The following is a 12,390-nucleotide window of genomic DNA, read 5'->3' as shown; positions in this document are numbered from 1 at the left end:
TGCCTCTGCACTCAATTGGATAGACCTACAACCAATCAGAGCAACAGATAGACCTACAACCAATCAGAGCAACAGATAGACCTACAACCAATCAGAGCAATGGAGACAGACGTCACAGAAGCTGCAAGTCAAAGGCAGGCTTCGACAGAGCAAAGGCAGAGGCGGCAGTTTCTGTGTCGTGCGGACGGGTGTGGCGATGTGTATACATACCTGATCGCGGTTCTCTGTTCCTCTTTTAAAATGAATGCGCTGTCGATATCTTCTATAACAGACGCGATGGCAGCCATCTTTGTTCTAAACGATTTCAACCCAAGCGCTCTTTGGTGACGTGGTTGATTACGTTACTGTCGATCATCTGTCCATCATCGTATAAAGCCCGGCCCTGATAATTTGATTGGTCCAAACAGCTCTGGTTCGAGCGTAGTTGCTCCACAACAGTCCAGACCGAACTTCCCGACCTCAAATGTTGCGGGCGGGGCTAAATTCAGCTGGCATCCAGGCTAAATGTTACCGAATGAATGAGTTAATTTAGCGGGGCAGTGGGTGTTGGCTTGTTCGTTATGATAAGTGTCCACAGTCCTTTGACAGTCCTGATTATGGAACATATGATCCATTGTCACAATTGCGTGTATGCAGGTGGGTCAGTGGTTGGGAGCTATGTTTGACTACTTGAAACACATCCCACGCTACCTCATCCCCTGTTACTTTGATGCCATCCTGGTGTCAACCTACACTACAGCCCTGGACGCCACTCACAAGCTGATGTCGAGGTAGGGTAGATTGTGGAAAGTGCATTGTTGAGATGTGAAATTTAAATCTAACATTATGAATTTTAAGGACCGATTTGTTGCAGTTAAGTGACGTTTCTTTTCCATTTCCGCGTCCAAACAGCTTCATCCAGAATGGCTCCAGCTTTGTTCGTTACCTGGCGCTGGGTTCAGTTCAAATGTGTGGTGTTGGCCGCTTTCCCGCCCTCCCTCCTCTTTCAACAAAAATCAAGGACGTTCCCTACCGCATCAGTCCAATCACAGGCGAGAAGGAGCAGTGCTGTGTCTCGTTGGCTGCAGGTAGCCTAGCAACAGACATTTAATGGTGTCTCTGTGGATAAAATTACAGATAAAGATAAAGAAATATATATATTTTACGTAGTTGTATGACTTTAAGGAATACATTATTTCATGGTTTTTAATCACTGGGAGTGTGAGATGAAGATGAAATATTTATAATATACATATATACAGTAGGTTGACGGTTACTGGCAGATTTAACCGATGTACTAATTGATATTCTTTAGGTCTTCCTCATTTCTCTTCTGGGATTTTCCGTTGTTGGGGCAGAGACACTTTCATCGCTCTCAGAGGACTGATGCTGCTCACTGGGAGACACGCTGAAGCTCGGTACGTATGCATGTGTTTGTATGAACTCGAGATGCCCCAATACCAACTTTTCCATGTATGCATGTGATATGACTGCTATCATTGCTGTTTGGCCCGGCTCTAGTTAAACAAATACATACAGAGAATGAATGCCATAGAGCTTTCTTTCATTATCTAGTTTGACAGTTGGCTAAATTACATGATATTGGATAAGTTCATAGACTTGTGTACTCGCAAATGCCGATAACAGGATTTTAGGCAGTATTGGAGGAATTTCCGATACTATTGCAAAAATGGATACAGCGACGCCATAGACTTCGACGGAGACCAGTGAAGTCACTTTTCCGGTGATGGCTGAGCGTTAATGCCCAGCCTCCAACTGAGAGAGATGACGTAAATGTGACGTGAGCAACCCGTCTGAAAGTTGTAAGTCTTCTGGTAGCTGTGCCAAGAGAAATCTCAATCATTCCCAATCTTGCAGAGACGGAGAGCGTAGGTATATGTAAGGAGATAACATAGGCACAGGCTAATCACTAAAATGATAGTTAACATTAGTAATTAAACTTAAACAGCTAATGTAAGTCCAAACTGCCTGAGAGCTTCTCCTGAATATATGGTAATTTCTCTACTGTGCGACAGTAAGTCGTGTGGTTATGACCCAATCGTTAGCCTATTTTTATAAAAACGTCTGCTACGGAGCCATAACGTGAGGTACAAGGTAATGGAGCCTTTTATACATTGTCGTGTTTCTTTAGAAATAAACAATGGACAAATAGAGTCTTTAAACGCTTCAGATGTAAAGTTATTCGCTGTCAAAATGAATGGCAGTCAATGGAATGCTAATTCTTGTTAGCATACAATCTCCCAATAGGAGGTACGCTTTCCAGATGCTTGCTTACCCCCTTGGATGTTTTCTATTTTTATACTTTTATTATAGTGTTTCATTGGGGTGAGTAGGCTTAGTTTATAATTTCTGTTTGCACTGTTTATAACCTGTTGTCTGTTTACACTTGGCCTTAACCCTAACCCTTATTGGCAAGATTGCATATATCCCGCGAAAATAGTTTTGGGGAGTAGTTGATGACTACTATTCGTTAATGCCCTAATGGGTTACATTTATACATTTTTGTGTCTTCTTTAAAAGCTGCTTTAGTGGCCTGCCGTTCAGTAACTTAACTCTAAAATGAGCCATTCTGTCTCCTGGTCTCCATAGTAACATCATCCTGGCCTTTGCGGGGACTTTGCGTCACGGTTTGATCCCCAACCTGCTGGGCGAGGGTCGCTGTGCTCGATACAACTGTCGTGATGCCGTGTGGTGGTGGCTGCAGTGCATCCAGGTAAGGAAAATAATAGAGCTGTACTGAGCTGGTTGTATCGAAAGGTTTATTAAACTAATACACTGGTGGGGAAAGAAATGCTTTTTTTTTTTTTTTTACATAGATGTATGATCTAATATCGTGTTTTAATGACGTACTTTATTACCTCAAATCACTATGTGCTTTTGTTCAGGACTACGCTACCCACGTTCCTCAAGGGCATGAAATCCTTCGCTGCCCTGTCACACGCATGTTCCCCACTGATGACTGTGAACCCCTGACACCTGGAGAGGTGGTATGTACAACTGAGACACACACACACACACACACACACACACACACACACACACACACACACACACACACACACACACACACGTTATGTGCATTGAGTACGTTATGTGCATTGAGAAAAATAAAAAAGTAGTGCTGTCAATCAATTAAACGTGTGTGTGTGTGTGTGTGTGTGTGTGTGTGTGTGTGTAGGAGCAGCCTCTGTATGATGTGATCCATGAGGCTCTGCAGCGCCACCTAGAGGGAATTTCCTTCAGAGAGAGAAATGCTGGATCCAAGATAGACATGAACATGAGAGATGAAGGTAGGACAGAGAGAGAGTGTGTGTGTGTGTGTGTGTGTGTGTGTGTGTGTGTGTGTGTTAAACTATACTATGTACAAAAGATAAGGTCCTAATGTAAGACAATAATGAACAGTAATTCTAATTCTTTACAGCAGCAACAAACTTTGCAAATCCTTTTCTGGTACTACATAAAGCCTGATGCCACAGGGGAAACTTTACATCTATTTACACCTGCAGCTGTCCAAACTATCCCTCCATGCCAACCACAGTGTTTCTGAGCTCTTCCCCTCCTTTCCAGGGTTTAACGTGGCTACTAACGTGGATCCGGCCACAGGTTTTGTGACTGGAGGAAACCGCTTTAACTGTGGCACATGGATGGACAAAATGGGAGAGAGTGAGAGAGCGAGGAACAAAGGCATGCCCGCTACTCCAAGGTAACACACAAACTGATCACACACACACACACACACACACACACACACACACACACACACACACACACACGCACATTGAAAGGTAACAGCGGTCAGAAAGTCATCACAAAACAAACCCCTCACGTTTTTTTTTTTTTTTTTACGAAATCCAGTTTAGAAAAGGTAAGTTTGCACTTTGTATCAGATTTTGATCAGTCCTTCAGAGGATTTGCTGTTACAGTCGTAATTGTGTTTATTATGTTTATTTTATTATTATTTTCTGATGTTTTACAAACTAAATAATTGAATTTGTTTTCTGTATCACTTTTATTGTCCAGAGACGGAGCAGCGGTGGAAATAGTTGGTCTCAGTAAGTCAGCTGTTCGCTGGGTTGTGGAGCTCCATGCCAAAGGACTGTTCCCTTATGATGGAGTTAAAGTACACAGAGATGGTATTACACACGCACGCACACACACACACTGAGAAATACACTGATCTGTATTTTCAGATAAAGAAATGTCTCCTGTACTTAATTCATTCATCATCTGCAATAAACAGTTTCCATTGTGTTCCAGGTAAAGAAGTGTTTATCTCGTACTCCCAATGGAACCAGCAGCTCCAGCAGTCCTTTGAAGCAGGTTTCTGGGTGTCTGGCGACCCAAAAGACCCCAACGAGAAGCACCCTGATCTGGTGCACAAAAAAGGCATCTATAAGGACAGCTATGGAGCCTCCAGCCCCTGGTGTGACTACCAGCTGAGACCCAACTTCACTATTGCCATGGTGGTGGTAAGACACACTGAGACCTGCACCCACTTGTCTGAATAGTCTGTAACTTTTATGGTGTTTGGTGTTTTAAGCCCTCAACGTCTAGGATTAGGCAATGGTCATGGTTGAGGTTATTGTTAAGGTTAGGGTTAGGTGCCTTGAAGTCAGCGGTCGCAGCGTCGGGGGCTTAAAACACCATTGAGCAACTTTTGGCTAAGAGGTAGGGATGGGAATCGCCAGAGGCCCCACAATACGATATTATCAAGATTTTAAACATATTGTGATATTCAGTGATAAATTGCAATTACCTTTTTCCTCAACTTCAAATTCTGTCCCCAAAGGAAAACTTTAACATCTGTTTTATCTAAAAAAATATATACATTTGTTCATCTCACTTCAATTTCATTCAGTATTTATAACTAATTTAAAAAAGCTGGACTAAGCCCCGAATGTTTACAATGTCTGGCTCCGCCCCCGTTGAGTGAGTCGATGAGTGAGTAGTGATTGGCTGGTTGACATGATCTCTGTGTTTAAAGGCTCCAGAGCTGTTCACAGTGGAGAGAGCGTGGATGGCTCTTGACGTCGCTGAGAAGAAACTACTGGGACCACTGGGAATGAAGACCCTTGACCCTGAGTAATATATATATATATATATATATATATATACAGTATTAGGGGACCACTAAGGTCTATATAAAAGAGACTTCAGATACAGTATTAGGGGACCACTAAGGTCTATATAAAAGAGACTTCAGATACAGTATTAGAGGACCACTAAGGTCTATATAAAAGAGACTTCAGATACAGTATTAGGGGACCACTAAGGTCTATATAAAAGAGACTTCAGATACAGTATTAGGGGACCACTAAGGTCTATATAAAAGAGACTTCAGATACAGTATTAGGGGACCACTAAGGTCTATATAAAAGAGACTTCAGATACAGTATTAGGGGACCACTAAGGCCTGGATAAAAACATCCAAAAAGCAGCATGTCATAGGACCTTTAAAAAGAAAGTTAAGATAAGTTTGGTAGAAGCAGCAGTGGGAGGAGTAGTTTTTCTCACACACATACAGTAGAATAGCAAATATATTCTGTCTCTTACTGACATTGTATTTGTGTTTGTTCTAGTGACATGGTGTACTGTGGTGTCTATGACAATGCTCTGGACAACGACAACTACAACCTGGCAAAAGGCTTCAACTATCACCAAGGCCCAGTGAGTCTCCCTGGACTGCAGTGACACACGGCTTCTGGCTAAACAACGCATTCTTTTCTTTTTTAAATGTTAGACAAACCGCCGTACACTGTCAACATGAAGGACAAATCCAGCACAAAATGATCCTAGGGGTTAATAACACAGGTGTACCGAGTCGACCGTTCTCTGGGATATGTTTTCATGCTAATCCAATGTGACCAGTTTTAGCGCTAACCGCTAATTAGCTTAATGAAGCTAGTCGTCGGGGCAGAGGGTAAAGTAAAAAGAAATCTCTATTTCTATACGACTAACAAGGCTCAAAATAGCACCAAACTTCCACGGTAGCATAATGAGGGTCCCTACATGTAAACAGAAGTATTGGGAACTTTGTAAGTGTACAGACAGTTTATTAAAAAGATAGTTTATAAAGACAGTACCGTTCACTATACAGGCAGGCGCCGTCGAACGCCGAACGCCGTGCTTGAGCTATGTTACTGGTTACTGGTTACACGGCGTTCATTGTTTGACTGGTCATGACTGTTTTCCCAAGATGGCGCCTGCCTGTATAATAATATGTATTATTATGTATATATGTATTGTTAAACTGAAAGTATATAGCCAGCTATTCAAACACGTCATGCTGCAAATTAGGGCGGGTCAAAATGAACCCGATAATAACGAGTTAGGGCAAATTGCTTTGGGCCCCGGGGCCTCGCGGTAGTTTGGGGAATCAGGAAGCGAGTGATGCAGCAGTAACGTTGTGGCTGGCTAGTAGAAACATCCAGAGGGATCAACGAACCCGCCATCCGCCGGTCTGATCTACGAGGAGAGCCGTGGTGTGATGAAGGGGTTTCTGGAGAACGTGATCCGTGATGCCCTCACCTAACAGGCAGACACCTAAAATAGCCCTTTAAACGTACATTTAGAACAGCTGAAAAATGTGCGATTCATTCGCAAATAATCGTGAGCTAACTACGGACAGGGTTCATACGTTTTGAAAAAAAAAAAACTGGAAAAGTTATGGAATTTGAAAAATGCAAATTCCAGGCCTGGAAAGGTTTTGGAAACATAAAAAGACCCAGAAAGTTTTGGAAAAGTCATGGAATTTCTTTTAACACAGCATAATAATATGTGATTAATTAAAAAAAAAAATAATTTAATAAAAAATTTATTTCACGTCGTCTTAACCTCACCGTTCTAGTCGGGGCGCGATATTACGACTCCCACCATGAACCACATAAGTTGTCCCTCATTTTATTGTTAAACCTCTGAGGGTAAACTTTAACAGATTTTTATTCTTATTGTATAATGTCGACTGACATTTTCAGGAATACATAGTCATGGAAATTTGCCAAAAAGTCATGGAAAAATATTGGTTAAAATGCGTATAAACCCTGTATGGACAATCATCCGATTAATTGCTATTAAATATTTTAATCGATTGACAGCCCTAATTTGATATCTTTCTCAATGCACATAACAAACGTGTGTTTGTGTGTTTGTGTGTGTGTGTGTGTGTGTTTCTGTGTGTGTGTTTCTGTGTTTCTGTGTGTGTGTGCGTGCGTGCGTGCGTGTGTGTGTGTGCGCGTTTCTGTGTGTGTGTGTGTGTTTGTGTGTTTCTGTGTGTGTGTGTGCATGCGTGTGTGCGTGTTTCTGTGTGTGTGTGTGTGTGTGCGTGTGTGTTTCTGTGTGTGTGTGTGTGTGTGCGTGTGTGTTTCTGTGTGTGTTTCTGTGTGTGTGTGTTTGCGTCTGTGTTTCTGTCTGTGTGTGGGTTTGTGTGTGTGTGTGTGTGTGTTTCTGTCTGTGTTACTGTCTGTGTGCGTGCGTGCGTGTGTGTGTGTGTGTGCGTGTGTGTTTCTGTGTGTGTGTGTGTGTGTGTGTGTGTGTGTGTGTGCGTGCGTGCGTGCGTGCGTGCGTGTGTGTGCGTGCGTCTGTGTTTCTGTCTGTGTGTGTGTGTGTGTGTGTGTGTGTGTGTGTGTGTGTGTAGGAGTGGCTGTGGCCGGTAGGCTACTTCCTGCGTGCTAAACTCTACTTTGCCAAGAAGCTGGGAGAAGATGCGTACACTAAAACACTCACCCTGGTGAAAAATGTTCTGTCACGACATTATACCCACCTGGAGAGGTAAGACTGTCATCCATCTCCTTTACTTTGTTAAACACCATATTGGCCATTTGAATAACAGGTCTTATTTATCCCAGCCCGTGTACATTCATTTCAGGGTTTGCTTCTTTTTTAAAAACAAGCCGATATTTAATCGTTTTTATATTGTTTAAGCAGTTCACTTTAAATCAATGTTGGGGTATATTTTAGAGATTTCGCAGAGAATGTATGAACATGTAATGACTGTAAGGTACACTAAGTGTAATGTTTAATTTGCCATTGTTGGTGTATTGTCAGGTCTCCGTGGAAGGGTCTGCCAGAGCTGACCAATGAGAATGGCCAGTACTGCCCGTTCAGCTGTGAGACCCAGGCCTGGTCTCTGGCCACTGTGCTGGAGGTCCTCTATGATCTCTAAATGCCCATCCTCCTCCTCCACCCCCCCTCTCCCCGATGTGATGCAGTCTTACTTTACTTTCAAACGCAAAGCTTTGCCTTGCTTCAAAAGTTAATTTTGTTTAGATTTTCCACCAGGGCTTACTGCCACAGTTTTCAGGGCATTCATATGAACTTTAACTGTGAGGATAGTTCAGGCTCTGACACACCAACCCGATTATCGGCTGTCGGACAGTTTGGTGACGTCGGTGACTCGAGTCTGTTCGGTGTGTTCCGTGCCGTCGTCAGTCGGAGGAGGAGGAGCCGTCGGCATCCATTTTGGCCGATTTGACTTGTTGAATCTTGTTGGCCAGTGGGCAGTCGGACTCAATGACCACTTCCACAAGAAGAAGCCCGAGAGCTGACAACGCCAGTATCTTCTTATTACTAGCCCTCGTATTTTCTTCCGTTCAGCGAGTAATGACAACAACGATCCTTCTTGACTACTATCAACACTCTCTGATGAAAACAATGACTGACGACAGCGTGCTCTGTGTTTACTAGGTCTAGAGAGATGTTCCGTCATTTCTGGTTTTCATTTTTTGGGCGACAATACAGATTAGCGCCGCCTGCTGTATTAAGACGTATGTAAGACGTATTACGTCTTGCGCACGTGCAGAACGTACGCTCAAGTCATCGTCGCTTCTGTGTGTTCCGAGGCACTTTTTTGAGAGACGGGAGCCGACCGATCAGTCTGACTGGCTTTTCTGCCGACGGTCGGCCGTCGGGTTGGTGTGTCAGAGCCTTTAGAGGCAGAAGAAGTCTTCTGCCTCGAACTATCCTCATCTAAGATTTGCTGCTTCTCGTTGAACATAAACAGGAGCTCACAGCTCCGCCCAGCTCACCACTCCCTGTGTGTTTGTACCCTTAGTCTGTAAATGATGATTGATGATTTGTCTTTATTTCCGTGTCTTGCACACAAAGTGCCCAACCCCTCAGGGGGTTCACAAGACACCAAAATGTCAGTTGCAGCGTTCAACCATTTCATTGAATTTCACAAAAGCATATGTTATTGTACAGCTCGTTATTAAACAAAATCTTCTTTCCCAAGCTCCGATTTTTTTCATAATCATCCAGCCCGAAGAAATCATCATAAGTACAAGTTCATTTTAGTAAAAAGTACATCCCTTAAAGGAGAAATCCGGCCAATTTTTACCTGAATCTCGATCGCTAGATATTTCCGAGTACTGTCGATAGGAAAAAAACGACCAAAATCGGTGCTAGCAAACTGGAGTAGCTGCAGCTACGTCTAGAGCTCCCAGTTAGCTAAAATGCCAGTTTTGGGGGCATGTTGTAAAGAGTGCCTTTGTGCCTCTTAACAGACACAAAATGCAATTAAAATTTCTGTGCAACGTGACAACAAGATGCCTTTTCAACTCAGACATTGCTAAGAAACTCAAAATTCTAAGTTAGTACTCCAGTTTGCTAGCGCCGATTTTGGTCGTTTTTTTTTTTTCCTATCGACAGTATTCGGACACATCTAGCGATCAAGATTCAGGTAAAAATCGGCCGGATTTCTCCTTTAAGTCCTCGTAAACAGGACAATAAAACAAAAAAGAAACCTCATCCTCAGTTTCAGCTAACTCACACTTTGACCCTGCAGCCAGTAGTTTAACAACAAGGGCTGACACACTTCTTTTGCTGCCTGAGCAGGAGCTTTTATTTAATGTAGCATGAAAACGGAATTGAACTGAACAACCTGTCACTGTGCATATTCACCTGGAATCCTACCTCCTGGCTGTACTCACGTAACCTGTCGAAATAAATGTCCTAAACGCGTAACAAAGAATCAGTATTCAATATATATATATATATATATATGGTCCAGGTCTTCCAGCTGTTCCCCAAAGAGAGGCGAAGTCCCTCCCCTTCAGGTGGAGCCACCGTCAGCCCCGACAAAACGTAGCAACACGTTTAATTTAAAACTAAAACGGGGGTGCGTTAAACACCCTGGGTGCGCTTTGCCTTTTTATTACGAGTTTAAAGACCCGTCTCTGTTGATTGGGTATCACCAAAACGAGAGACACACCCACCAAACGAGAGAAAACGTATCTCTAAGCCGTTTCACACCATTCCAAGGAAACATGTCGTAGCAACACGGTGCACACTGTTTTGAGATGGAACGTGCCCCTTATTTCATGAAGAATATGTGCAGTCAGTGAACGAGGAGTCAAATCTTTTTTTATTTGATTCCGTTGAATTGAGCCATAAATTACACATATGATGTTTTGTCAATTTTAAAAGCTCATTTAGCAAGTCAAGAAAGTCTAGTTTGTCGTTAAACTGTTGAAGTATTATACTGTGAAAATAGAAATTAGAAAGACTACTCACCCTCAAGTCGCATAAGTGACGTCTCTCTGAAACTGCGATGCCTGAGTGTTTCGTACCAGGATGTAACGTTACTTACACGAGCTACGGATCTTGCACGTTCTTTCGCTTCTCGGCCAATAAAACACATCAGGTGAGATAACTTTACATGTGTTGTGGAACGTAGCTAAGCTAGCTAGCTAGCTAGCGAGCAAGCAGAGCACCAAGCAAGGTGACGTAAATTGTGCGAGATGAAATACAGCACTGTATGTAGTTGACTGAGCGGTTTCACACAAAATTAAGTGGCACTACGACAAACCTGCGGCAAACTGAGACTTTCTTCAGTTCCAAAATTATTTTTTAAGGGGACGAACATGTATAATGGTTACTGGTAACCATGTGTAATTCATGGCTCAATTTAAACAGGATAAAAAAAATAATATTTGTCTCTCCCCGTTCACTACTGAGCATATTTTTTTCTCCAAAATAAAGTCCCATGAGGTCCACCAGAAGAGGGAGGAACTTCGCGGCTCTATTTCACCACATTTGCCCTACAAGCCTTATGATGTAATATTATTCAACTATGTATTAATGTTTAAACACCAGTTTTGTGCATGAAAATTGTTGCTGTGTGTCTAAAGCTGAGTAACCATGCTGTAGATCTCTGACCACCCACTGTAGATGTTACCTCACACATCAGCATTTCTTTCGAAAAGAAGGAATGCTGTGCAGAAACAAGACAGGAGATAAACAATATGAAACAACTATTTCTGTGGAAGTAGTTAGAAGCTAATGAGCGTCACGGTGTGTGTCTTAACACAGTGTGACTGGTGTTAGTTGTTCTGTCTTTAACCCTTGTGTATTAAAATCCTTCTTGATCACAACATATCTAGTCTCTAGTCTAAATGGACTCCTAACATTTTACTCAGTGTTGCTGCCAATGCTTGGAAGAGGGCCACCTGTTGTAACATGGACTGTAAAAATAATGGACAAAGCTAATGATGGCACTATGTACATTAAAATAGACCTGAAGTTGTTTTTGTGTTTTCGGGTCCATTTTAAATCTTCTAAAGAGTGACATCTGAACGGAATTTCCAGCAGAACGAGAGCAATCCCGTAAGTGGAACATCGTGGCTATAGACTACTGGCAGGTAAACTCTGACCTCCGTGTACTGGTGCCATTCATCAACATGTACGGCAGTACACAGAGCCGGTTGAAAATCTGCAAACTTTCCCTTATGCTACCAGCTAACGCTAGCGCAGGGGTGGCGAACCTGTGGCTCTTGAACCGTATGCGGCTCTTTGCCTGCTCCTTTGAGGCTCTTACTGTGTGGCTGGGGGCTGTGTTATTGGTGGATTTTTTTTTTACTTTTTTCCAACAAAAATGGAATGCACTTGCCAATACATTTGCCAATTATTTTAAAATAAAAAATAATGCAGCAGAGTTTTGAGGACAAATTCTGCAACCCGAGGGAAAAAAAAGCTGCCACAGATCACCTTCCTCGTTAACCCTTTCACTGCTGAATCAGATTGTTTGAAAGCCCCTCTAGTGACAAATTAGTGAAAGAGTCGCTTCGAGTGGCACAACCGAGTTCAAGCAAGACCTGAAAAGGATTGTGGATAACAAAGACTTTCAGATTTCCCACTGAGTCAATCTAAGTAAGAAAAAAAAAACTATGAAAACTGCTATGTATTATCATCAGATCTGGAAGTTGCTGTTGTAGTGTGGACGTGCATGTGTTGTTGGTTGGCCACCCCTGCGCTAGCGCTAGCTTGGTTGGCAGAACACTAAAGACATTTCTAGGCGACCAAAGGGTTCCATTTAGGTTTGATGAAGTGAAAACACAGTGAGAGGGTAAAAGTTTAAGATAAAAACATGGACAACACCCAAAAACAAGTTCATGT

The 12,390-nt window shown here is 42.6% G+C and overlaps 1 protein-coding gene and 1 long non-coding RNA gene across 3 annotated transcripts in view; both read left to right on the top strand.

The window, feature by feature from the left end:
• The window catches only part of agla (amylo-alpha-1, 6-glucosidase, 4-alpha-glucanotransferase a), a 47,120-nt gene extending 38,710 nt beyond the window's left edge, over positions 1-8,410 (top strand). The window contains exons 23-35 of one of the 2 annotated variants that reach the window (XM_031291015.2): positions 637-770; positions 892-1,067; positions 1,295-1,397; positions 2,590-2,713; positions 2,886-2,987; positions 3,179-3,290; positions 3,568-3,703; positions 4,021-4,133; positions 4,258-4,469; positions 4,985-5,082; positions 5,580-5,667; positions 7,634-7,767; positions 8,044-8,410. In XM_031291015.2, the coding sequence (XP_031146875.1) occupies positions 637-770; positions 892-1,067; positions 1,295-1,397; positions 2,590-2,713; positions 2,886-2,987; positions 3,179-3,290; positions 3,568-3,703; positions 4,021-4,133; positions 4,258-4,469; positions 4,985-5,082; positions 5,580-5,667; positions 7,634-7,767; positions 8,044-8,161 (1,650 nt within the window). In that variant the 3' untranslated portion in view covers positions 8,162-8,410. The remainder of the gene's footprint in view (positions 1-636; positions 771-891; positions 1,068-1,294; positions 1,398-2,589; positions 2,714-2,885; positions 2,988-3,178; positions 3,291-3,567; positions 3,704-4,020; positions 4,134-4,257; positions 4,470-4,984; positions 5,083-5,579; positions 5,668-7,633; positions 7,768-8,043) is intronic. The other variant, XM_031291014.2, reaches the window with a different exon arrangement.
• A 1,149-nt stretch (positions 8,411-9,559) lies between these two features.
• Positions 9,560-11,371, top strand: LOC116043990. Its single transcript, XR_004103583.2, has 2 exons — positions 9,560-9,933; positions 10,007-11,371. It is a non-coding gene; the product is annotated as an uncharacterized LOC116043990 (long non-coding RNA).
• The last annotated feature ends 1,019 nt before the right edge of the window (positions 11,372-12,390 follow it).

Source organism: Sander lucioperca, chromosome 9, assembly GCF_008315115.2.
Source record: "Sander lucioperca isolate FBNREF2018 chromosome 9, SLUC_FBN_1.2, whole genome shotgun sequence".
Classification (NCBI taxonomy): domain Eukaryota; kingdom Metazoa; phylum Chordata; class Actinopteri; order Perciformes; family Percidae; genus Sander; species Sander lucioperca.
This window is presented reverse-complemented; position numbering and strand designations above follow the sequence as displayed.